Source organism: Nelumbo nucifera, chromosome 6 (assembly GCF_055504915.1).
Source record: "Nelumbo nucifera cultivar China Antique chromosome 6, China Antique-T2T, whole genome shotgun sequence".
Taxonomy (NCBI): domain Eukaryota; kingdom Viridiplantae; phylum Streptophyta; class Magnoliopsida; order Proteales; family Nelumbonaceae; genus Nelumbo; species Nelumbo nucifera.
The window spans coordinates 58,165,636-58,193,540 of NC_142654.1; the positions used below are offsets into that span (position 1 = coordinate 58,165,636).

Consider the following 27,905-nt stretch of genomic DNA (forward strand, 5'->3'; position numbering starts at 1 on the left):
CCCCATAGGGTAGGGAAGAGAAAAACAACTGCCATACAGGATAACATACATCAATAAAGAAATAAAAATTGTTTCGACTGCTGCTACAGTAGTCCGGACAGGAAGAGGAGAAGAAGAAGAAGAAGAAGAGAAGAAGAAGAAGGGTCTGTCGAAAATCTGATGGTTAACCCATCCAGTCGACCCCCTTAATCTATATTAGATTCTAATAATGCTTACAAAGACAGAAATGCCCTTACTTAAGTATGGGGCAGAGTAACTCTAATAACACTGCCACATAAGCAAGTTACTTAACAAACAGAAGAAGACTAAACTACCCCTATTCGGCACATCTTAACACTCCCCCTCAAGCTGGAGAATATATGTCATATAATCCCAGCTTGTTACATAGATAGTTCACTTTCCCTGAGCTTAGAGCTTTTGTAAACAAATCTGCCCACTGGTCATTCGAGCCCACATGTTCTGTATTTATCTCTCCAGCAAGAACCTTCTCTCTCATAAAGTGGCAATCAACCTCTATGTGCTTTGTTCTCTCATGAAAGACAGGATTGGATGAGATATGGAGTGCAGCTTGGTTGTCACAGTACAATCTCATAGGTTTATCCATGTGAAACCCAATTTCTTGTAGGAGATTCCTCAGCCACACTAATTCACAGGTAGTGTGAGCCATGGCCCTATATTCGGCTTCAGCACTGCTTCTGGCCATAACCGTCTGCTTTTTACTCTTCCATGTCACAAGATTTCCTCCAAGAAATGTGCAATAGCCTGTAGTAGATCTTCTATCATTCACTGAGCCTGCCCAGTCTGCATTTGTATACCCAACTACTTCAAGTTTTCCTCCTGGTTTATACAATAGCCCACGGCCTGGAGCTCCTTTTAAATACCTCACAATTCTAAGAACTGCATCCCAGTGAGGTATACGAGGGTTCTGCATGAATTGGCTCACCACACTGACTGCAAAGGAGATGTCGGGTCTCATGATAGTCAGATAGTTCAGCTTTCCCACTAGTCGTCTATACCTTCCAGGATCTTCAAATACTTCTCCTGTATCACTGCTCAACTTAACATTTGGTTCCACAGGGGTCTCAGCCGGTTTTGCACCTAACAGTCCTGTTTCTTCCAATAGATCAAGGACATATTTCCTTTGGCACAGATTCACACCTTGTTTTGACCTGGCAACCTCTATTCCCAAGAAATACTTTAATGTTCCAAGGTCTTTTGTCTGAAAATGATTTTGCAGAAATACCTTTAGTTTGCCAATCCCCAATTTATCACTACCAGTGATGACAATATCATCCACATAGACCACTAATAAAATCTTCCCAGCTTCTGAGTCATAGCTGAACACTGAGTGATCAACCTGGCATTGCTTCATGCAAAACTCTTCACCACTTCGCTGAACCTCCCAAACCAAGCACGTGGAGATTGCTTCAACCCATAAATTGCTTTCTTCAGTTTGCACACCTTAACAACCTCCCCCTGAGCAACAAACCCAGGTGGTTGCTCCATATATACCTCCTCCACTCAATCACCATGGAGGAAGGCATTCTTTATGTCAAGTTGAAAGAGAGGCCAATCATACATAACTGCCAAGGAAATTAGGACACGAACGGAACCAATTTTAGCCACCGGAGAGAATGTCTCCATGTAGTCCACACCATACAACTGTGAGTAACCTTTAGCAACAAGTCTGGCCTTCAGACGCTCCACACTACCATCTGGCAAGTATTTCACAGTATACACCCATTTACAGCCCACATCATGCTTACCAGGTGGGAGAGTAGTAAGTTCCCACGTTTGAGTATGTTGAAGAGCAGAAAGTTCCTCCTCCATTGCCCGCCGCCATCCAGGTGAACTAAGAGCTTCTTGAACATTGTTAGGTATGGAAATAGAAGACAAAAGTGAAACAAACTGGCGATGTAAGGTAGAAAGACGAGATAATGAAACAAAATTGGAAATGGGATGGAGTGTAGAACTGCGTTTACCTTTCCGTAAGGCAATGGGTAGGTCAAGGTCTGAAGGTTCAACAATAGGGGCCATGAGAGGATCCGCAGATGAGGTAGAAGCAGAAGGAGGGGCCGGTGTCGTTCGACGTGTATACACTTGTCGGATCGGTGGTCGTTCAGTGGTGACCTGCACTGGATGAGGTGATGAGTCTACTCCAACAACAGCCTTTGGAACTGAATCACTGACAGGAAGAGGAAGAGGAGGTAAGGGTGAGGACAAGGGTGCTTCATGACTGGAGAAGAAGGGTACAGACTCAAAAAAGGTGACATCAGGGCAGACATAGCACTTTCGGGCAATGGGATTATAACACTTGTACCATTTTTGAGTCCGAGAGTAGCCAAGGAAGACACATTTAATTGAGCGTGCATCTAGCTTGTCTATTCCAGGACTCAGATTATGAACAAAGCACACACAACCAAAGACACAAGGAGTTAATGGAAACAGAGATAAAGTGGAAAACAAGATGGAGAAGGGGGACCGACCATGAAGAATAAAAGAGGGCATCCGATTAATGAGAAAACATGCAGTGAGTACAACATCACTCCAAAACCGTTTAGGAACATTCATGTGGTGAAGCATAAACCGAGCAATTTCAAGAAGCTGACGATTCTTCCGTTCAGCCACCCCATTTTGTTGAGGGGTGAAAGCACACGAGGTCTGATGAATAATGCCATGCTGTTCTAAATACTGTTGAAATGAAGTAAGAAAGTATTCACGACCATTATCTGAACAAAGAACTTTGATTGGAACACCAAATTGTGTGTATTTCAGCATGGAATTTTTGAAAAATGGAAAATAATTCACTTCTTTCTTTCATTAAGTAAATCCATGTCATTCTTGAACAATCATCAATAAAGGAGACAAAATACTTGTACCCATTATAAGACTCTATTTTGATTGGACCCCAAACATCTTAATGAACCAAAGAAAAAGGACTCAACATACGACTCTCAACTCTTGGACTGAAGGACACACGACGGTGTTTACCAAATTGACATGACTCACATTGTAAAACTGACAACTGACTCAATGACGGGACCAACATCTTGAGAACCTTGAGAGATGGATGTCCCAGTCAGCAATGTCATTGTAGAGGAGTAAAGGAAGTCTGAAGTGCAATTGAAGATCCACCACCGTCAAGGTAATACAATCCACCAGCTTCATGCCCCCCACCAATCTTCTTCCCCGTCTTGAGATCCTAAAAAACACAAGTGGAAGGAAAGAAGGTAACAGAACAGTTAAGAGCTTTGGTTATTTTACTAACAAACATAAGATTGAATAGAGCTTTGGTTATTTTACTAACAGACATAAGATTGAATAGAAACTTAGGTACATATAAAACAGATGATAAGGGGACAGAAGCCATGTCAACATTACCAACACCACAGATGGGAGATGAGGACCCATTGGCAAGTGTAACAGTTTGTGATGTGGAGGTTTCAGAAAGAGAAGAGAACACACCTGGAGTCCCGGTCATATGATCTGAGGCTCCAAAGTCAATAATCCAGGAAGGAGTTTTAGATGACATGCAAGCAATACCTGATTGGGCAAGTGTGGCAGTGGTATGCTGTGAGGTAGTTTGAAGGAACCGTTCATACTCATCACGCGGAACACTCACCATTTCCCTCCCAGAAGTAGATGTAGATGTGGGAGGTGTTCGGTCTGCCAGTTTATTGTCACTAATAACAATCTCGCCTGCTACAGCATGATTAGCCCATTTAGAGGGAGGGCCATGTAGGTCATAACAGAAATTCACTGTGTCCTTCCCTACCACAATGAGTACACTTCCTTGTAGAGTTATTTTTTCCTCTGCCACGGCCTCCCCCTGAGTCACGGCCACCCCGACCAATCATGGAATTGCCACGGCCTCCTCTGGGAGCATGACCTCCCCCTCTTGTACTATGTCCACCTCCTCTAGCTGTCACAAGATCTATCAGACTGTGTGGGGTTCTTTGTCTGTCCCAAAGAAATTCTACAAAGTCTTGAGAATACTTCCTCAAGTGTAGAAAGAGTAGAGCCCCCCAATATTTGAGCTCTAACTGATTCATATTCCGACTTCAGCCCCACTAAAAATCTTGTAACATCTAGCTGCTCCCTTTGCTGTTGCTGAACTTGAATATCTGGAGTAAGGGGATGATAGACATTGAGTTCATTCCTTATATTTTTCATGCAGGCATAGTACTCTTCTAGTGTTTTGGTTCATTGTTATAAATCAAAGTACTCCTGATAAAGCTGATATACTCTTGTTGTGTTATCTTGTCCAGAATATAGCTTCTTAGCATGCTCCCATATATCCTTAACCATATCAAGGAACATGAAGTTGGCACTGATTTTGGGTTCCATACTATTCCACAGCCAAGTCATGATTTAAGCATCTTCTTGTTCCCAATCATCAAACCCTGGAGAGTCAACCGGTGGCTTCTCATCTCTTACATGCTTTACTTTCTTCTTTGCCTTGAGAAAAACTTCCACTGATTTAGCCCATGGAACATAGTTCTCCCCATTCAGCTTAATTGAGGTCATTTGTACCCCTAGGTAGTCGGGGGAAATTACTACACTAGGTTTCTGATCATTGTAGCCATCTCCTATTGCTGCCATTGTACTCTTTCACAGTTGCCTCTAACTTTACTTCTCAGCTACAAGCTGATTGATGTTGTTCACAGTTTGATACTTCAGCACATATTGCAACCCCTAAACACAACAGTGGAAGCACACACTTGTTCTTATTCATACTACTGCTGACTTCACACACCTACATCCCACATAAGCATCAATTTACCACTCACTAATCACAAGTAGGCCCTCTTACAACCACTCAAAACAAATTGTGCATCACAAGCACCACAACACAGTCAAATCTGCTGCACCCAGTTCAGACTTGTTTAACACACTTAAGAGGGCATTACACAACCACAAGGAGTTCGGCAAGGTCACTGCATTCCACCTTACACCACTCGGCCACTTACAGCAGCCCTAACACCACTTAACAACTTACAGCAGCCCTACACCATTCAACAACTTACAGCATCCCTACACCATTCGGCTACTGCACACACAGCCCTTCCTAGGGCAACAATGAACCTAGTTCTCTAGGTTCTAATCAATACTAATAGCTTCTTGTAGGGTTTCTACCCAGAAATATAAGTAACACTGGAAGAAGAGAGAACCAACCTTCCTTTGAGAATATCAATCAACCATTCACTGCTGAAGTCACTTTCCTTGTTGAAGAAGGTTATGCGCAGCAGAGAGAGACAAGCTGTAATGTTTCTGACCTAGGGCGAACCAGTTCTCTCCATTGTCTGACCAGAAACGAAGGAGAAGAGTCATGAACAATGCTGAGGTGCTTTACCAACTGAAGTAGGTCAGGAGCATGGCTCTGATACCAAGTTTCGACTGCTGCTACAGTAGTCCGAACAGGAAGAAGAAGAAGAAGAAGAAGAAGAAGAAGAAGAAGAAGAGAAGAAGGGTCTGTCGAAAATCTGATGGTTAACCCATCCAGTCGACCCCCTTAATCTATATTAGATTCTAATAATGTTTACAAAGACAGAAATGCCCTTACTTAAGTGTGGGGCAGAGTAACTCTAATAACACTGCCACATAAGCAAGTTACTTAACAAACAGAAGAAGACTAAACTACCCCTATTCGGCACATCTTAACAAAAATAATACAACCACTAACCAAAGATGGTGGTTGAACAATATAATAGGACTAACGAAACTATTTTAGCAAAATTCAATTTCTCAGTTTCCAAGCAACTGCACCAACTCAATTTCCTTCTCAACCATATTCATAACAACTGCTGCATCATCATCATATCGTGTCATCATACCATTGCCACAAACTTCAGATAAACAAAGAAAATCCCTCACTCAAATTTTGTCCAATAATCCAAATGCATGACATTAAGGCTAAGATTTATGAAATGATCCAAAATAAAGCCTTTAGGCTAATCTTAACTGGTATGTGTTGCTAAGAAACAAATCATCAAAGCCTGGACCGTAAACTCCAGTAAAAAAATAAGAAAATAAGGTGGTCTGAAGTTGCATTGATATTGTTATACTAATGCATATATTATTATTCTTATCTCTTTCTTTCTATTCCCTTTCTTTTGGGAGTGGAGGAAGGGGTGGGGGAGGCCCAAGTTAAAAGTTTGTGTGGTTTCTTATTTAGAAACAAAACTCCATTAAGAATATAATTTTATTATAATTCTTTTGAGAGAGAAAGAGGGGTTAGGGGCCATTGCTCAGTATAATGGTAAAATGCCAAATGTTAGATCCATATCCAATATACCCCTCCCAATACCCCAAATATCTGGGACCATCATTAGGTAATAACCCTTTTAGAGAGAAATAAACAAGTGTACAATTATTTTAATAATGTAAAATTTTATTTTACCTAAGAAAAGAGATTAAAGAGAAAAATATTCTGAGAATAGGGGCTGAGAGGAGGAAAAAAGACAAAACCTCCTCAGGTAGTGTTTCAATTATTTTTAAAAGGATGGGGTTAAATTAGTGAGACAAAAGTGTGCAATCTAAAGGTGTTGATGCTTCAACAAGTAGAATGGAGTATTTCTTGGATTAGGAACATAATTCATAAAAATATTTAAACATGTAAACGGGTAGCTACCTAACACATGAATGGCATGAGCATTTTACTTGCTCATGCCATTTTACTTGCTCATACCAAAGGATGTCAAGGACCTTCTTCAACAGTGACAAGGAACAGGGTTAAGTAAGAGGGGTAAAACCTACTAGCTATCAGCGTTACACGCAGTGCTGTGGGGTGTTTGGGACGAAAGAAATAAAAGGCTTTTTGACAACAAACTAAGGTCCCTGGAGGAGCTAATTTCAGATATTTCTTACCTTTGTAATATTTGGACGGTGAATTCAGATCTGTTCAAAGGAGTCTCAACCAATGACCTCAATAGAGATGTTTTCCCCTTTCTATTTCTCCCTCATCTCCATCAACCACCCCTGAGAATTCCTGATCCCATCAGTGAAGGAGTGATGATCTTAAACTTTGATGGCAGTGCTATAGGCAATCCCGGAATAGCTGGTATTGGAGGAACTTTAAGGGACGAACGGGGAAACATCTGTTGGACTTTCAGCGGCCCAATTGGCATGGCAGATTCCACAAAGGCTGAAGTCATGGCTGCCCTCACAGGAATCAGAATTATAAAAAAATTGGGAATTCAAAATGTAACCATTGCAGGTGATTCAGCCAATACTATAAAATGGTTAAGAGACAAAGAGGGAGGACCTTGGAGATTAAGCCACTATCTTGATGAGGCTAGGGACTATTTGGACTTCCTAAATGTAAAGTTAGTTTGGATTCCAAGGGAATAATACAATCATACAGCAGATGGCTTAGCTAAATGTGGAGTGTTCTTAGAGCATTTTTATAGCGACAAGCTTCCTCCTTTGTAATTTATAGGGGTTCTTCCCCTGCTTTGTACATCTTCCCTTGCCCCCCCTTTTTTTAATGAATCTTGATTAACTTTTTTTCAAAAAAAAAAGAGCATTTTACTTGCTCCTTTATCCTAAATTAATCCTTTCTTTGGGGTTGGGGGATGGGAGTTTAAGTTGTTGTAGGCATGGCTAGCATGCCTTCAGGCAGCATTTGTAATGAGGAAAAAAAAACTACTCTAAAATCTAAATGTAGCTACTCCTCTTTTTCCACTAGAGTAATACTCATTCCTAAATAGTATATACGGGTTTGCATTTCTCATTTTGTTGTGCAATATTACCAATAAATAAGTGGTTAGGCAGCATACCCTCTTTTCTTAGTCTCTTAGACAGTGCAACTTCAGTAATTTTTTCTGACCTGGACAGAATCTTGTCTATAGTCAAAACCCTGCTTAGTCAAGCATGGTGGCTTAGCCTTGACCCATTCATGCTTCAAAGTTCTGAATAATTTTAACGAACAACATATTCTCTATTATAAAACATAAAAAAGTACCAATGGAAAAAGTGATATAAGATAAAATGATATCTTTAAATGACGTACAGACCTCCAATTAAAAAGAAAAATCCAAATCCAAAAGTAACTTACTTCATATGGAGCTTTCCTGGTACTGATTGCATCATTTTCATTAAAAATAGGAATAACCCTCAGAGCTAACAATGATTTCACTGTTTCACATAGTTGCATTCTGAAATCAGGATCCCTAAAATCATTATCAGTCACAAGAAGCTGGGATGAGGTCACGTCCAGCTGCAGAACATAGAGAATTCAAAAAAAAAAAAAAACTTCAGAGAAAGACATTGCACTAATAATTGTTAGACAGTCTTGTATGCCCTTAGCTTCAATCCGATTTGATGTACTTTTGACATTTAGTATAAATAAATAAAGTGCATGTTTGATTCATGTTGTTTGGTATAATTCTGTGTAGAACCCTAAAACTGGACACTTACAGAGACTCGTGTTAGTTTTAAATGTTCACAGCCATTGGATAAGTCTGGGGAGATTTATCATGCCAAGGCTGATACTGGTGTGCCACCAAGTGTTGGGATGGCCTGTCTCGGCCACCAGGGTAATAAGACCCAAGGCACATGCAGTATGGGATTACTCGAATTCTTGAACCGGACCAGATTTCCAGTATTGCCCTGGACCTTGGAGACAGATGGGCAAAAACTGGAAAGTTACACCTGACCCCTAGACTCGATTATGATACTTCACTAGGTGTCGGATCAGGCTGTCTTTGATATGCCAATCAGTGAGATCCTTAGTGGGGATCAAAACCTGGGTATGTTGGGACAGTCTGAGAATTCATCTGAGTGGATGATCATAGTGACAGGATCAGCCCCTTTGTCAAACAAAGGTAATGATCGGGAATGCACTCTCTCTGATGGAAACCAAACTGCCGGTAGTTGATTTCAATCGTTGGAATTTTGTTTTGCAAAATTAATATATTTATATATATATATATATATGTACGGTTTCGAAATGTTTGCAAATGGTTTTAATTCCCAGGATCCATGTGAGTAGAGAGTGCGGCACTGTTCCTTGTAGCCGAGGGAGAGGTCCTCTCTTGTCGGGCAGTGCTTGATCATTAAGGGCTGAGAGGTTAAGTGTAAGACCATTTAGGATAATACCTGATGGGCTAATCTTGCACCTGCCCACAGTCCATGGGTTTTTATAAGATGGCTTGGCCCAGGGACCACTTAATGTAAGTGTTGGGCCCATAGGGTCCATGTGTTGGACTCAGGGGTTCACTGAGTTTTTCAGTGAATTCGGTTGGGCCTTGTAATAAAGGTTGGGCCGAACCCATGTGGCTGGTGTGTAGATCAATGCTTGGGTCCCACGCCATACAAAGAAGCCCAACTGGGCAGCAGATTGGAAACTAGTTAAACACTGAACATATAATAGGCCAAAAGCCCATTTCGAGCTGGGCTGATATGACCACCCATCTATGGGGCGAATCTGAGGTTAATGTTAGTAAAAGGATTGGGCCTTTAACCTTATCCACTCCAGGAGACCAAATTCAAATTAGATTTAAATCTAGTAAACTCCTGATAAGATCAGGAGTAAGCTAACTTAATCTGCAGATAGGATTAAGATAATCCTCTATCCAAATACTGATTTGGATTGGGATAACTCCTAATTAGGAGGTTTTCTTAATCAAGAAGAAAGGAGGAGAAACCCAAGAGAAAGATATCAGATTTCGAACCAAGGGTTTTTTGGCAAGAAATCATCCTGCGATAGAGATTGGATCTCATACAAAACTTCAGAGAGAAGAAAAGCAGTTCAGCCATCTTCGTCCCAGGAGTTCTCCTCCAGCCGCCGCCATTCCCTCTTGCAAGATTTGATCTTTGCAGCAATAGGAAGTCAAGAAATCAGTTCTTGACATCAGTCTTGCGAAAAGACTGAAAAAGATTCAGTGTTCAGAATTTCCAGAGGGTTCTTGCGAAGGATCCAGTGTGTAGGATGCACTCTGCTGGTTCCGTTCCACCCATAGCTGTGTCATCTTCAACAGGAGCGGATCTTGGTGTCTTCTTTGGGCGTGAACACCAACTTTGGGAGATACTGTTTCTTCGGATCAGGTATAATCCTCCCTTTTTCTTTTTGGTTCAGATCTGGTTCGATTATGGTTCAAGTAGAATCCTTGAATATTGTATTCTAAATTTAGGGAATGTGATTCCCAGTTGGGAAAAGGTAGGAAAATTTTTGAAATTCGCCCACCCATTCCGCAACCTTTATGGCGTCCATTAGATAGATCCTACCATTCTTTCAATAATAAGGAAAGAAATGCTATGCATGTGAAGCAACCTGCCATTATAGATGCTATGTGGTGAGGTTGTAAATATGCTTTACCTGACTGAACAGTGCATCATAAAGAGCCATGAGACCACTCTGTCCAACAGATGCGCATGCCTTGCCATCAAGTTCAACTTGTGGCTTTTGGAGATCAGCAAAGCTACAAGAGATAAAAAAACATAATTTAAATTTGTCTAGTAATTATTCATCCCATAAAGCCATCCTTCAGTCAAACATATTTTGAAGTGTATAAGAAAGGCAAAAAAACTAAATGTATAGTGCAAGGAAAAGTGCATACTACAAATACTTGGAGCTATACACAAACAAATGAAGCAGCATTTTGATATTATTCTCTTTTTCCTATGCCTCTCAGTAGAAGGAAATCTAACTATGAAACCTTTTTGTATACAATATAGTTTGTTTCCAATTGACATAACTATGGCCCAGAAACCAATATTACAGATTTACCACTGAAATATGAGAAAAAGAAGAAACATATTTGGATAATCTGATCAAACCATATCAACATGTTCCTTAAAATAAGAAACCACAGGTCCACAGTTTATTAGCAGATGACGTTTTAAGTTTATAACCCCTTAATCCTCTAAAAATTAATGCATAATACAACAAACCACTAACTGATGTAACACTATTTGGTGTTTAGTTGACCTTTATGGAAAAACACTCCAGTAAATAGCTTCTAAATCCAAGTAGGGAAGGCAGTGGTGCTTTATAACTGATTTCTCAGTCAAGCAGTTTGAGGATGTGAGACCTACTTGGAAATTTATCTCTCAACATCTTGAAAATTTTCTTTGGGAAGTTATATCTATGAATATATTAGCAGATTTTAAATTTTCAGTTTGATCAGAGAACAAAAGTAGAACATCTGACTTGCTGGCTTTAAAGACTCAAAATGTTGCCTTTTGACCAGATACATAATTCTTTTTCTGCCTAGCCTAGCAATATTCTTCCCTCATTCTGTTGAGTCTAGGTGGACTGTTGAAGTCGTATTAGGGTTTCATTTTGTACTAGGCCTACACACCCACTTTTATTCATAACTTTGATGGTTATTTTTTCTAATGTGATTACCATGATTCTCTAATTTTCTTTTGTTTAATAGCCAAAGGATATCTAAATTATTTTTAGGGTAAATTACAAAGACCCCCCTGTACTATGACCATGAGACAAAGACCCCCTTCCGTTAGCTTTCCGTTGAAATCTGCCATTGCAATATTTTTTAATCCCCATACTACCCTTGTAATAACTATTAATTGGGAGAAAACATTGTTCATCTTCCCCAATCTCACGATACACAAACAACAGCGGTGGCGGACTTCCATTGAGGTCCTCCCTCTCTCTCTCCCCAGACCTCTCTTCTTCCCCTTCCCCTTTCTCTCCTCCCCTTTCTTCTTTCCGATTTCCTCTATTTTCCGTTCCTTGCAGATGAGGAACAAACAGCAAAAGGATGGAGTTACTAATGAAGTTGGTTGGAGGCTGGCCACGTTTAGATTGTCAATGATATCATCTGTTTTGCTTGTTTAAATTCTAATACTGGCATTCTGACTCTTCTTGCCAGCCACGTTTAGACTAAGGACTCGAGATCAGGTCGGCCACCCAAAGTACTGGTGGCAGTGAACATGTTCACCTTCATCATTGGTCAAATGTTCTTGGCGATGCTCTGCAAATTAAAGTTCGGACTCTACTTCTTCTTTGTTGGATTGGTGTTGATCATGGCAGTGTTCATCTACTTGTTTTTGACGGAGACAAGAGGTGGGCCCATTAAGGAGATGATGCTCGTACGGAGGCAGCACCCCTTCTGGGGCAAGTTCATTCCTGATGAAGTTGAGAGTCTCGAGATGGGTAGAGGGAACAAGCACTGATATTATATGGAGTCTCCTGATTGGCCGCTTGAAAGCAAGTGACAATGTTGGGATCAGTTCCCGGAGGGAACGTCGACGGCACCAAAGAGGCAAAAGGGCTTCCATACAGTGGGTAGCCGAAAAGTGGTGGGGCGGAACCCGGTGGATAGCCAGAGGACGGTGGTGCTGAAGACAGTTGAGAGGTGGAGTAAGGCGGAGGAGCACCACCCGAGCTGCTTCCACTTCCATGGGGCTTGTGCTTGTCCTTGGAGGGCTTGTCCCCTGGCGTGTGGCCGAGAGCGTAGGGCGCAGAAGGCGCAGCGTAGGGTTGCACCGGTGGTGCTCTGTAGGGAGTGGCCGTTCCATACGGCTAGGCAGGTGGCACACCGTAGCTGTATCCTGGAACTGGATACCCCGACGGATAGCTTGCCATGATTCTCTACTTTTCTACTTATTGCAAGGGGAAGACTTTGATTTGAAAATTGAAACCTTTGGCTTCTACGATGACCCAAGGGGGGCATTGTTCATCTTCTTCGGTTCTTCGACACACAGTAGCGGCAGCGACGGTCTCCTCCACCTCCATTCCTCTCACCTCTCGTCGTTTTTCCACATCTTCCTCCCTTGTTCTCCCATTTTCTCCAATGAAATAAACAAAGAGGGACAAAGAGTTACTATTCATTGCCTCCTACCTTGAGGTGAAAAACAAAGTAGCGACAGCAAGAAATCTCTCTCCTCCCTGGGTGAGTTGATTAAGATCTGGAGGGAGAGAGCTGCCGAGAGATTTCTTTCTTAGGAGTTTAGGCATTTAGTTAGTTTCCTTCTCATTTTGTTTTGTTTAATTTAGCGAACACAAAAACGATTCAAGGATTGGCAATTTTGGTGTGTGCTCTTTTAATTTCGGAGAGTTGGGAGAGAGAGAATGAGAGAGGACGGTGAGGGAGAGGAAAAGAAGAGAAAAAAGGGAAAACAATAGGTTAAATAGGTTTTAAGAGAAAAAGGGCAAAAAAAAAAGAAAATAAAAAAGTTTAGTGGGGTATTTTGGTATTTAACGCATTCCGTCATCTGACTTAACGGTCAAGGGGGGTCTTTGTCTCACGGTCATAGTACAGGGGGTCTTTGTCACAGACCCCATAGTATAGGGGGGGTCTTTGTAATTTAGCCTTATTTTTATATGCCACTACTTCATGGTAGCATTGAGAAACATATCCTAGACAAATTTGGTTTCAGTTTCCAATTAACATCATATATTTCCCTCAAACTGTTCCTACATTATTAACTGCTTTTTCCAGTAAATAGATGATTTAGAATTGAAAACATTCTGCTTTGATGCTCCTGCATTAGCATTTTCACATAAAGGTGCAAAATGTGGCAAATCCCATTGACTCACTTATGAAAATATTATCTACTGCAACCTAAAACCTTTGAACAGATGGCTATAAAGGGAAGGAAGAGAACTATGGTAGTCATAAAAAGGGGATAAACTATTGTGTAAATGGAAAGTTATCCTGCATAGATAAAATGGTGGAAAATGTTTCTTTCAATCCCAAATAGTTGAGATAAGACCATGTATGGCCGTGATATTGTTAGGTGCTGCCTAACTCGGTTCGTAGAGTGAACCAAGCTCGTAAGGGAAGAGGAAACTGAACGGAAACAGAGGGAGGGGAAGAAAAAGGGGATTCAGAGGGAGAGAGAGAGAGAGAGAGAGAGATGTTCAGATGGAATTCCTGCCTCTTTATTTCTTCTTCGGGTTTTTATAGACAGGTAAGTTGTTTACAGTTGCAGTCTGTTACAAGATGGTTACAGCTTGTTGTAGGACTGTTATTCTGTTCTAACAGTCAGCCACTTGGACTACATTCTTGCTGATGTGGCTTCTCCTTTTCTTGTAAACTTGGTAGGCAGGCTGGCTATTCCCGTGCACAGGCCTTGGTTTTCCGCAGTTCTTGGTCTTATCAATACCCCCCTGGTTAAGCTGGACCTTGCCCTCAAGGTCAATATGAAGGAACTGGTGTTGCAGTTGTAGATAGGGTTCCCATGTGGCATCCTCTTCCGGTAGTTGTGACCACACAACTAAGGCTTCTGGAACAATGTTGGAGCCTTTCTTGACCCATCTGAAATTAGTGATACGCACCGGCTCTGTTTCTAGGTTCATATCACTTGAGAATTTTGGAAGATGTGGTTGAGTTATAGCCTCTGGTTTCAGGCATTTTTTGAGAACTGAAACATGGAAGACTGGGTGCACTCTTGAATCTGGTGGGAGATCCAATCTGTATGCAAGAGGTCCGATTTTCTCCAAGATCTTTAAGGGTCCAAAGTAGTGAGGTGCCAGTTTGTTCCATCTCTGTTTTTGTACAGAAACCAACTTGTAGGGAAGCAATTTCAAGTAAACCATATCACCAACTTGATAGTGTGCTTCCCTATGGTGTTTATCATATGATTGTTTCATCCATTGTTGGGCCCGGAGTAGGTTCTGTTTAAGTTCCTGTAGAATGTTGTCTCGATTTAGCAGGTGTTCTTCTAGTGAAGCTACTGTGGAGCCCCTCTCATAGGGAATCAGTGTGGGTGGATCACGACCATATAATGCCCTAAAAGGGGTCATCCCAGCTGATATTTGATAGGTAGCGTTGTACCACCATTCAGCCCAATGCAGCCAGCTGAACCACTGTCTCAGCTTTGTTCCGGTGAAACATCGTAGATATGTTTCTAAGCAACGATTGGCCACCTCCATTTTCCCATCTAACTGTAGATGGTAGCTTGTGAATTTGCTGAGCTGTACACCTAGGAGGCGAAAAAGTTCTTTCCAAAAGAGGCTGATGAAGACTGGATCTATGTCAGAAACAATATACTTTGGGAACCCATGGAGCCGAGCTATTTCCCGCACAAAAGTGTTAGCTACTGTAACTGCAGTAAATGGGTGTGACAGTGCTAAGAAGTGGCTGTATTTTGTAAGGCGATCAACCACTACTAATATAACTGATTTACCGGCAGAGGTCGGTAGGCCTGTTATAAAATCCATAGAGATATCTTCCCAAACTTGGTTGGGTATGGGTAATGGTTTTAGTAGGCCAGCTGGGGATTGGGCCTCATACTTGCATTGTTGACATACCTAGCATGTAGATATGTATTTCCTTATGGATTTTAGCATACCTTTCCAATAAAATTGGAACGACACTCTCTTATATGTGCGTAGGACTCCTGAGTGTCCACCCATCGGTGTCGCATGGAAGTAATTTATGAGTTGGTCCAAAAGTGCCGAGTCCGCTGGTAACACCATTCTACCTTTATAGTACAGCACTGACCCTTGGATAGAATACCCCGGTTTGTCCCCTGTTTGCTGCAACAACTGTGTCTTTATTGCTTGGAGTTCCTTATCACTGTCGGCTGCCTCCCTTAGTTGGTCCCATAGCGATGTCGTGGGTTGTTGGAACACCTGCAATTGGAATACTCCATGTTTGGGTTGACGTGACAATGTATCCGCAACCCTATTTGTTGCTCCCAGTTTGTATTCAATAGTGTAATCAAAGCCCATTAACTTTGAGACCCACCGCTGCTGATCTGGAGAAAGGACCCGTTGTTCCAATAAGAATTTCAGACTTTGGTGATCAGTCTTAATTACAAACTCACGGCCTAGCAGGTAGGAGCACCAATGCTGAACTGCTAATATAACTGCCATCAATTCCCGGTTGTAGACTGAAGAGTGGTTTTGTGTGATGGATGATGACTTACTGAAGAAGGCAAGGGGCTGACCATCTTGCATCAGCACTGCTCCCACGCCCAGTCCCGATGCATTGCACTCAACCACAAATGGTTTGTTGAAATCCGGTAAGACGAGCTGGTGGGGATGACACCGCTGCTCTTAAGACTTCAAATGCTACTTGGGCTTTGTTGTCCCAGCTGAATGAGTCCTTCTTTAGAAGGGCTGTCAGTGGTGCTGCAATTATCCCATAGCTTTTAATGAAGTGTCGGTGGTACCCTGTGAGTCCTAGGAATGCCCGGAGTTCCTTGGTGTTACGTGGCGTTGGCCACTGTTGGACAGCAACTATCTTGTCTGGATCTGCTGAGACCCTTCCATCTTCCACCACATGGCCCAAATAATGTACACGGCCCTGCCCAAAGGCGCACTTCGATTCTTTGGCATACAGTTGATTTTGTAATAGAATGTCTAGGGTGATCTGCAAATTCACTAAATGTTGGGCCCATGTGGGGCTGTACACCAAAATGTCATAAAAAAGACTAATATGAAATGATGTAAATGTGGCCTGAACAAGTCGTTCATTAAGGCTTGGAAGGTAGCTGGGGCATTTGTAAGGCCAAGTGGCATAACCCGGAACTCATAGTGGCCATTTGAAGGGATGAAAGATCCATCATATGGATGGCCGAACCCTGCAGGAAGGTTGGGCGAAATTTCAAAAATTTCTCTCTCTCCCATGTGGGAATCACATTCCCTATTTTAGAAAACTACATTTTCAATGATCAATCTTGAAACCAAACCGAACCAAATCTGAAACCAAAAGGGAGTGGAGGGATATACCTGATACGAAGTAATAATAACCCCCAATGAAGGTGTTCACATCAAAGGAGAAATCCAAAGACTGCTTCCACCGACGATGACACGGTGCAGGATGAAGCAGAATCAGCAGAACGGCTCTTCAGCAAGAACCGAATTCTTCAGCAAGAATGTGATGGAGGGCTGGTGAGCACGACTTCAGATTACCTTTTCTACCAAAAGGTAATATCAAGAACCTTTCTTGATCACTCCCACAGGTGGAGATCGAACTGGTATGGCAGCAAGAGCAGGAGAGAAGAAGACAGTGCAATCAAACTGTGTTGTCTCTCTCTGGAATTCAGCAGTCTATAAGATGATCTGGAGGTTCGCCCTACTCCTCTATTTATAGCCTTAAAAAGAGGTTCTCCTAATCCCACTAGGAGTTTCCTAATCCAAATCTTTTATTTGGATCTAGACTCTCTTTAAGAGATAAGGATAATCCCTTATCTTATCTACAGATAAAGATCAGCCTTCCTAATCTAATTAGGAGTTTCCTGATCCAAATAAAATCTTTATTTGGATCTGGACTCTTTGAGTGGATAGGGATAATCCCTTATCCTATCTGCTAATCTAAATCCTAGAACCGCCCTCTTTTAATTAATCTCATTAAGCTAGTTCGAATTGGGCTTTAGGCCCATTAAGTCCATCTGCTCACTTAGCCTCTTAACTGCTGCCCAGTTGGTTATCCTTGTATGGCGTGGGACCCAAACATTGATCTACACATCAGCCACATGGGTTCAGCCCAGCCTCTGTTACAAGGCCTGGCCGAATTCACTGTAGGAGACGGTGAACCCTTGAGTCCATCACCATGGGCTCTTAATGGGCCCAACATTTACACTAAATAGTCCTTGGGTCAAACCACCTTATAAAAACCCAATGACTGTGGACAGATGCAAGATTAGCCCATCAGGTATTACCCTCAATGGTCTTACACTTGACCTCTCAGCCCATAATGATCAAACACTACCCGACAAGAGAGGACCTCTCCCTCGGCTGCAAGGTACAGTGTTGCACTCTCTACTCACATGGATCCCGAGAATTAAAACCTTTTGCAAACATTTTGAAACCTTAATATATATATATATATATGTGGTGTGTGTGTGTGTATATCTCTATATAAATATATTTTGCAAAACAAATTTCAATGGTTGAAATCAACTGCCGGCAGTTTAGGTTTCCATCAGAAAGAGTGTATCCCCGATCATTCACTTTGTCCGACAAAGGGGCTGATCCTATCACTATGATCACCCACTCAGATGAATTCTCGGACTGTCCCAACATACCCAGGTTTTGAACCCCTCTAAGGATCTCACTGATTGGCATATCAAAGACAGCCCAATCCGACACCTAGTATAGTATCATAATCGAATCTAGGGGTTAGGTGTAGCATTCCAGTTTTGCCCATCTATCTCCAAGGTCCAAGGCAATACTGGAATTGTGGTCCGATTCAGGGTTTCAAGAAAACCCACACTGCATGTACCTCAGGTCTCACCCTAGCAGTTGAGACAAGCCACTCCAACCAACTTGGTGGCACATCAATGTCAGCCTCGGCAGAATAAATCTCCCTAGATCTATCCAACGGCTGAAGATTCTAAAGTAACACGAGTCTCATATGTGTCCAGTTTAAGGGTATTACACAGAAACACACCATAATAACATGAATCAAATATGTACTTCATTCATTTACATTAAATATCATAATGTACATCATTCTGATTGGATCTAAGGGCATACACTGTCTAACACCATCATGAGTCCGAAAGGCCGTTTTTGGAATGTCACTTTCATGGACTCTAATCTGATGGTATCCAACCTGTAAATCCAACTTTGAAAAAATTCTTGCAGTCTTGAGTTCATCCAGTAGCTCATCTATTATTGGAATTGGAAAGCGGTCCTTAACCATAACATTATTAAGTGCCCTATAATCCACACAAAATCGCCACATCTCGTCTTTCTTTTTTACAAGAAGAACGGATGAAGAAAATGGGCTATGGCTGGGTTGAATAAATTTTTTATCCAACAGTTCTTGAACCTACCTTTCAATTTCTTGTTTTTGAAAATAAGGGTAACGGTAGGGCCTTACATTGGTAGGAGGCACATCCGGCAATAGTGGGATTTTGTGGTCATGATTCCTTGTTGGAGGTAGGTCCGTCGGCTCCTTGAAAACTGCAGCATATTGCTGGAGGATGTTGCGGAGCTGCTGTTTGTATTCAGCTTGAGTTGTTGTATCTTGGGCCTAAGATAGCGTTGGGCCTGTATGATTTGATCCCCAAATGATGAGATAATTCGGGTCTCATGCTTCTTTCAACATGGATGCCAAGCTTATTGGGTTGGCTCAGCTATCTGAGTGGCCTTGCAAATGTACTCTTGTCCCTTCTATCATGAAATCCATAGACAAAAGGGCCCAGTTGCATAGAACAGACCCAAGTTGCTACAACCATTGAATTCCCAATACAATGTTGGCCCACTTAACTCTAGTGGATACAAATCAACCCGAAATTGTTGATCTTGGATGCGTAACCCAATGTCTGTGCAAATTCCATCGCATTGGAGTGAGGTCCCATTTGCCACATGGACCTTAAATGAGGTTGTGGGCTGAACTGGCAATCCTAATCGTTTGACTAGAACAGTGGTTACAAAGTTTAGAGTGCTACCACTATCGATTAGGATAGACACCTGGCGACCCCGAACTAAACCCGTCACCCTCATGGTTTGGGGTGATGAGAACCCTGCTAAGGCCTATAGCGATATTTCTGGTTGTATGGTCTCCACCCAATGTTCTTCAGTTGACGATCCTTTTCCAGTTGACGATCCTTTTCCAGTTGCTGATCCTCCTCAGTCTGTAACAGGAAGGCTTATTGAGTTTTGCATCTATGACCAGGGACAAACTTTTCTTCACAGTTGTAGCAGAGACCTTTCTCTCGGCGATTTTGCATTTCTGCCCACATTAATTTCTTGAATGGAATTATGGGACTCTGGCCTAAGTTACCTGGTGGTTTGCCTAATATGTTGTCGTCTTTACCAGACCCCATCCCTTCCAGTCTTGGTGCAGTAAATGATTTGTTCGTTTGCTGCCAAGGCCAGTTTAGACGTCGGGCTTGAGCTATCTTTTCTTCTTGGGTGCAGGGTAGGGCTGCCGCGGCCATTACCGTTGCTGGGTGCATCACCTTGACCTCCAAACGGATTTCTTCCTTGAGTCCTCCCACAAAAGCTCTGACCAGAGCCTTCTCTGACCACCCTTGGACTCTCAACGATAGACGTTCAAACTCCAATCGGTAGTCACAAACACTTCCTACTTGTTTTATCTTCGCAAGACTCGTCAAAATCTTCATAACCGGAAGCCCCGAATCGGACGCACAGAGCATCCGTGAGGTCGAGCCATGAAATACGGGGATGTCCTCGGTGGTACCATTGATACCAGGCATCTCCGTCCAAATGCATTGCTGCCAATGCCACCCTGTCTGGTCCGGATGTCTCGTTGTATTCAAAAAATCTTTCTGCCCTGTATATCCATGGGATGGGGTCTCCGCCTGAGAAAATTGGGAAGCTCAGTTTGGTGTTTCTTTCCAGGGTGGAGCTGCTTCTTCGGTTGCTTCCTTGGCTAACTCGATCTTGGTCAATTTCCCTATCTTCAACCGGCGGGCTCTGCTCCAATCTTTGCAAGATTTCTGTTAAAGTATCCTTGATACCTCGTATCTCGCCTGAAACTCGGTGGAGCTCGACTTCCACCTGATCAACTCGGGCCTCCATGGCTGTAGATCGCGTATTGATCATGCTCTGATACCAATCTGTTAGGTGCTGCCTAACTCAGGGTTCGTAGAGTGAACCAAGCTCGTGAGGGAAGAGGAAACTGAAGGGAAACAGAGAGAGGGGAAGAAAAAGGGGATTCAGAGAGAGAGAGAAAAAGAGAGAGAGAGAGAGAGAGATTTGTTCAAATGGAATTCCTGCCTCCTTATTTCTTCTTCGGGTTTTTATAGACAGGTAAGTTGTTTACAGTTGCAGTCTGTTACAAGATGGTTACAGCTTGTTGTAGGACTGTTATTCTGTTCTAACAGTCAGCCACTTGGACTACATTCTTGCTGACGTGGCTTCTCCCTTTTCTTGTAAACTTGGTAGGCAGGCTGGCTATTCCCGTGCACAGGCCTTGGTTTTCCGCAGCTCTTGGTCTTATCAGATATAGAAGTAGGCAATAAGCACATAATCAAAGGTCTTCTATCTTCCAAAGGAAATTTAGGAGTCCCCCAAATCAAGACTCAAATTTTGAATGGCAGAAAAGACACATTGTCGCTTTACAGGTGCAAAGTGACAAATAGACAGTTTCATAATGGCATGTGTTAGTGTTCTCATGCCTATGCCGATGAACAGAAATTTGAAATTGTAATACTTTTACAAATATTTAAGCAAAATGTTACATATGGAAGGTAATAGAGACTATAAGATGTTCTTTTGAAAGACACTAAACTATTAAACACACGAATTTGCTCTCAAAAAGATATGCAAAAAGAAAAAAGAACCAACATGAAACACTGCAAAAAGTAATAGATAGAAATCAAGGTTAGGTGGAAGGAATAAATTCAATAACCATAAATTCTTGTAGGCCTTCTGATGCTTTTCTAGTGATAGATATCTATGATGAGGTTACTAGAAGAATACAAAAGAGCAAGATAGTTATTTTCTACCATATGGGAATTTGTGTACCATATCTAATCTAGGATACATACAAACATTAGCCTGTAAACATGGCATCAAGATAGTGTGCAAAAAGCATTGCTTGTTCTAGTAGCACCACTTTATTTTTCTAATTTTGAAGAGCATTATATACATTGTTTGTCAAGTTGCGAGAAAAGTAGAAAACCAACTTCTTCATCTTCTTATCTGTGTTTACTAGGCCTTTAAATACCTAATATTTAATTTATTTTACAGTAGGCTGAAAGTAGATATAAAATGTTATTTTCTAGTGAGAAGAAAAACTCTAGTCAACCTTCATCCATGTTCACCAGGACAATCATGAAAGAAACAATACTTTCCCATGAAACTGGCAGAAGGCAAATGATGCTCAGGAGAATAAATTCTTTGAAAAGAGCAGAAGAAAGTAATTAAAATGATCCTATTTCTCAAATGATGCCATTCTTTAGCTGGAGTTGCTCCTAACAGAAATTAAAATGAACAAGAAAGCGAAGGTGGAAGTTGAATGAATGAAAATTTATGAAAATGAAATCAAAAGGCAATATAGAATTTAGGTCAAAATGTGTAGTTACAATTTTTTTTTTCATTTGAAGGGCTACACAACAGGGGGGTAGGCCATCCCCCAACCCAGGTGCAGGCGGGATTTGATCCCAAGTCTCTGCTACAACCTGTAGGAGACCTTACCAACCAGCTGATTGGCACCTTGCAAATATGTAGTTGCAATTCATCTTATGGTACTCCCAAACAGAACGATGAAAAAATTGCAAACAGTTGACAATCTATTCCTTGTCAAATAACAGAAATCTTTAATCCAAATTACACATTAGTTAGCTAATAAGAATCAATCAGAAAGTAACTAGTGCCTAACTCAAAAAATTATAAGGATATGCACTAATACTTTCTAGTAGAAAAAATCAGACTGCATTTTCTCTCCTTCGGAGAAAGTAAAATGTGATAGCAGAAAGGAAGAACGGAAACCTGCTGTTAACTAATCTCCTGTATCTAAGCCTTTGACGGCCAACACCAACAGCACCTGAAGTAACCAAAATAACCTCATAGCCTCGAGAGTTCAATTCTTTAATCTGCAGTTCATTTCATTAAGAGGGTAGCATTCAAGCTCCAAATTAAACTGCTTTGATTGGGGGTATAAAAGAAATGTAAAGCAATATCTAAGTTCTATAATAACCAGGAACAAAAAAAACCAGGTTACCTGCTCACAAAGTGCTCCTAGTCTGCCCAAGGCTAATCTTCCATCAGCTCTGGTGACAACAGCAGTTCCAACCTTTTATAATCAAAACAAAACAGGAGCCTCTATGTCAAATCACAAACCTCTAGAATTAATTGATGAAATCAAAGACCAAAAAAGAATTCCGCACTTGCAAGAAGTCAAACAAATGGTATTCATGGAGTTATGTCAACTAAAAAATCCACAGGGACAATCAAACTACTCAAGTACCAGTACCAAAATCTAGAGTCTAGTGGAAAAGATGTAACAATGACAATAACCCTTTTTTGAGAGAATGTTTTTATAAGGCCGTTTTGAGAGAAGTATAGAAATACTATTATAGGAAAATAAAAGCATCAAGTACAACCATACAACAAGATGCTGTATGCAGGGACAATACAAAAGCTGCCCCTGCAGCACTATGCCCCCAAACCCTGCATTATAAAAAGATTATCGTATATAAGAAAAGGAATTACAACCTATAGTTTGAAACAGCTTATGTCTAGCTAGCTAAGAGAACACTTTTCCCAATATCTTTTAAAAACAAAATCAATAGAGCTGCTCTCATTCTTAAAGATTCTTGTGTTTCTTAATGACAATAACCCATTTGATTAAGAACTTTACCCTGCTTTAAAATATAACAAGATAAATTCTTTTCAATTTGCATTACTTCCCCTATACATATCCTGAGCAAAATAAGTCATGCAAAAACATAAAAAAAAAACACCCACTGGTGAGTGGTGACATTAAACCAAGTATAAAATTTCCTAAGAAAAGGAAAAAACGTCCATTGGTGACATTACTTCCCCTATACATATCCTGAGCAAAATAAGTAAGTTATGCAACAGATCCAACATATGCAAACATGATTTTTTTTATCAATAACGAAGGGAAAATATTACTAAAACAAATATTATGTACAAGAATAGAGTGAAAGGGGAACATGTTATGCCTCCTAGATTGATTGAAGGTCACATATAAGATTGAATTATGCAATAAGGCCCTTTTACCTTGGATTATCTGGCAAGTGATTGGATAAGGGAAACTGTCACACTGTTTTTTATTATTGTTCTCTTTTATTGTCCGTATGTCTTCTACTTTTATAGAATGGCCATCCTAATGTTTATCAAACACACAAATTGATCGGAACTAAATAAAATCAGTAATGGTGGCCACTGCAATAGCAGGAGCGAAAGCATTTAAGCAAAAGCATGCTCTCGCTGATCATTTCAACTATTCATCTGTGAACTTGGAAGCAATATCTAGCCAAAATGTTGTGCCACTTTAGCTTAACAGCGTAATCCCAACCACTCCGTACAAGTTTTTGGACTATAAATGTATAACGGAAAGAAGTTGAAGAAAGATACTGATGGGACCAGCCATAGAGCTACTCTGATGTATGAGAGTGGATTACGTTAGCGTAGGAACTAAAGAATGGGGAATTTCTACATGCAGACGATACAAATGACCTTAGCCATCAAGCCAGCTAGTGACTTCAGTAACAAAGCTCAAATTCTCAGTCGCTACCCACATTGTATTAGCAAATTATTAGCTCAAATTGGGGAAAAGCTTTCTTCTACTCGCCACTAAATCTTGGAGTCAAGTGTAAATGCAATCAAAATATCAACTTCCACAATCCAAATAAAGCTTTCAACTAATCCAGTTTAGTACTAAAAGCAAAGTATGACAGCAGAACGATCAAAGGAAAAGAAAATAAATTTACTTAAAAAATCGCTGACATTTCTATCAGAAATAACGGTTTTGTAAGTCATCAGAGAGTTCACTACTAAAAAAATAGGGTTTACGAAAAGAAAGACCAATGGCAAAGAATTAGAGACACAACGCTGCAAATAAATCACATCAATAAGTGAAAAATATAAAGAATCAAGTAGAAGAGAATGAGTGCAACCTTAACAATAACACGCTTAACGTCTTTGACGAAAGCTCGAGTCGGATCCATGCAGTCCATTGCGTTTCAGTTGTTCGGTTCTTGTTGATGGACGAGGAGATTCGAGAGTCCTACTATTCAGTGATTTTCTTCAACTGTGCGAATGCGGTCTGAAATGCAAAGAACAGGGGAAGGAGCTTAAATATGACGCGGCTTATGCTTGCGGTGTCAAATGGACTGGATTTGGTCCAATCCGATCCGGTCCATTGTAAGTCCATTAATGGACCAGGTCCAATCCAATTCAATGAATAGTTTGGACCATTTGGACCGATCAATTCAATATCTGGACCGTCCATTGTTCAAAACCGTTTTAATTTTATCTGGACAACGAGACTTACAAAGAACAGGGAGTTCGGTGAACAGTTCCGGCAGATCTTGCTGCGATCGGATCTGAACCGAGATTTCGGCCTGAGAAACGATGCTGAACTTAAGAGGAATACTTCCGGCAGATCTTGCTCCTGTCGGCTCTGTTCAACCAACAACGAGACAGAGCTTGTACGGTATATTGGGGGAGATAAAACACTAGAAGAACCAATGTGGATGATGGACGATGAGAAAACTCTCAAAAAGATCATGAGAAACCACCGAAAATCCGAACGAAAATGAGGTGCAGATCGCCGCACCGCTGCTGTTCGGGTGTCGCGAGGTCATGGAAGATGAACAGTACCGAACGATGGATGGAGAGGAAAATGGAAGGGTAAAAAAGATCAAAGATAAAAAAGGACGAAAAACGGAGTGGAATCAGAGGTGGAGTATGGCTTTGTAATTTTGTCAAATCGAGTATAACTTCGGTCCAACCGGGTTTAAGGGATTAAATCGGGATTCATGGGTGGATGGTTAAGATTTATAGGCCAAAATGTGAAGGGTTGTGATGGGTTTGATCGCTGATTCGGGTTTGGTGTGCATGGGCCAGTCAGATTGGCCAAAACGAAATCTTTCCTAATGAGTGGGTAAATTGGGGGGAGTTTTGGTTAAAATTTCATAGGATGGGGTTTTTGGGCGGTACGAGGTGAGTAGTTTTGGGCTGTACGAGGCCAGTAAGGTGGCCAATTGGGCCCAAATCAGGCTGATCTGGGGGGTAGTGGTTTTGTCAATCTAGGGCTTCAAAATGGAATCTTGGTGTGATGAAGGGGCAAATAAAGGTAGTTTTGGGCTGAAATTTTATAGGCGGTTTGGTCTAAGGGGTCAAGATCGTAAGATTTTGGGTCAATAAGATAATCTAGAATGGAATCTTGGTTTGATGGAAGGGTAAACAGGAAAATCTTGGGTCAAAACTTTATAAGGTGGTGTTTCGGTGTGTTTAGGTCTCAAATGTAATGTTTGATTAGCTCAAATGTGTTTGGATCAAGGGGGTCTGGATTGCAAGTGTTTCGGCTATGACATGGCTCAAAAAGGGAATCTTGGTTTAATGAGAGGGTAAACGGAGGAATATTGAGCTAAAATTTTGTGGGTGAGTATTTTGAAATGTCTAGGATTTAATGGTGGTGTCTGATATGAGAATTGAAGTGCAAGTGGGTGTTGATCGGAACCATCAAATTGGTATCGGGTATATTTAACGATGGATTTGAAGGCTTTGATGCTAAAAGTTGGGTGTTCTTAATTGTCCCGAGAACCAATTGATTTGGTTTTGGGTCCAAACATTACATACCCTATCGGGTCCAAACCCGCTATATATAATTTATAGTATATTAAATAAATAAATTGTATATATATATATAGAATATTTAATATATATTATTGATTTAGGCGCACATGGCAGGCCCAAGATGGTGACACGTGGCATGGGTCGTATTGCATCCTAGTCGTCCACTAATAACAAACTCGAGGCAAGCTCAATTATAAATAAGTGGTGTCACTTCCTAGGTAAGCTATCTTGGCTTTTATTGCTCTAAGCTCCCTAGCTCTCTAGTGACCTCATATGAGCTATCTCTACTCGGGCTTCGCCCGACCCCTTGTTACACACTTACAAACTTGACCATCGGAGTCTCAGCACCTGGAATAACACCCAGGGCCTCTGACGTGTTCCTTTGCTCACAGGTTGGACCTTGAAGCCTTCGTACTCAGCTAGCCCTTGTCTACGGAAGCATAATTACATTGTTACCCTTAGCCCATCCTAGGCAGCAACAATTGGCGTTGTCTATGGAATCGATTGCTAAGACTTCCCTTAAGTGAACACTTACTCAAAAAACTACAAAGCTTCCAACACAATGGCCAATAATCAAGATAACAATCAAAACGCTCAGAACCTTGTCACCATGGACCAATTCAAGATGGTCCTCGGTTGGCTCGACAATATTACCCAAAGACTAGACGAGGTGGGGCGTTCAGCAGGAGGCCGCCCACAGGGTAGCCACCCCGCTGGCAACCAGGGGCATCACAGTGGACGCTCTTCCTAGGCTCCACTGATCCAGCACCCTGTCAGACCTAAAAGATCCAACCCTTCTGTATCCAACAGCAGCAGCCTATGCGCTAGCAAGCCGTCGAAGACCTCTTGCCTCCCCAGCCGACGAGGAGGAAACCCAGCAGGGTCTAACGACAACCATCGGGACCATGAACGACACTATCTAGTGGAGAGCCCTCGGGACGACGGCGGGCGCTCTGGCAACTACAGACATCCTTCGTGGACTGGAGGCCGACGTCATGCCTCTCCCTCTCATGTATCAAATCTCTGTGAACTCCTCAATAATCAACGAACTCGAAGGAACCAGGACATGCCCGCGTCAGAATACTCTAGGAACCAGTCTGACCCATTCCACATTCGAAAGGACTAGGACGAGACCCATGCCCCTAATGACAGAAGAATTCATGACCTACAAGCGTAAATCGGCACCATGCAAGATGAACTTCGACAGATCAAGGAGGGCTGAGGTGATGCCTCCGCCAGTCAGAAACCTTCGTCCAATAGAATGGACGCCTTCACCGACTCCATCGCCTCAAAGCCTCTCCCACCTCACTTCAAATCCCCTACATTGAAATGTACGATGGAACCACCGACTCGAACGACCACCTAGAAAGCTTCCAAGCGCTCTTGCTCCGATGTGGATATTCTGACGTCTTGACGTGCCGAGCTTTCCAGCAACCCTCAAAGGCGGCAGCCCGCTGATGGTTCTCGGGACTCCACATCACTCCATCAGCTCGTGGGAACAGTTCACCAATCTCTTCCTCTACCACTTTGTCAACAGCCGATGGTGCTTGAAGATCGTCGTCTTGGTGTGTCCAAAAGTGTGTCATTAATCACTTTGGAACACCAGTTTAATCATTTAATTTTTTCCGACTCTCAAACAACTACCAACACAGTAAAGGGAGGAGAACGGGTCATATCCACAAGGAAGCAAGGGAAAAATTAATATACACTCAAATCCGGACAAGAGAACACAAGAGGG

The 27,905-nt window shown here is 41.7% G+C and overlaps 1 protein-coding gene across 2 annotated transcripts in view; it reads right to left on the reverse strand.

The window, feature by feature from the left end:
* LOC104601951 (delta-1-pyrroline-5-carboxylate synthase) overlaps positions 1-25,255 on the reverse strand; it is a 59,187-nt gene extending 33,932 nt beyond the window's left edge. Inside the window, exons 1-6 of one of the 2 annotated variants that reach the window (XM_010265472.3) lie at positions 24,861-25,254; positions 24,484-24,632; positions 22,560-22,631; positions 22,328-22,431; positions 10,319-10,421; positions 8,057-8,218 (exon numbers count right to left, since the gene is read on the reverse strand). In XM_010265472.3, coding sequence (XP_010263774.1) covers positions 8,057-8,218; positions 10,319-10,421; positions 22,328-22,431; positions 22,560-22,631; positions 24,484-24,543 — 501 coding nt within the window. In that variant the 5' untranslated portion in view covers positions 24,544-24,632; positions 24,861-25,254. Of the gene's footprint in view, positions 1-8,056; positions 8,219-10,318; positions 10,422-22,327; positions 22,432-22,559; positions 22,632-24,483; positions 24,633-24,860 lie in introns of both variants that reach the window. The other variant, XM_010265473.3, reaches the window with a different exon arrangement.
* Between the last annotated feature and the right edge of the window lie 2,650 nt (positions 25,256-27,905).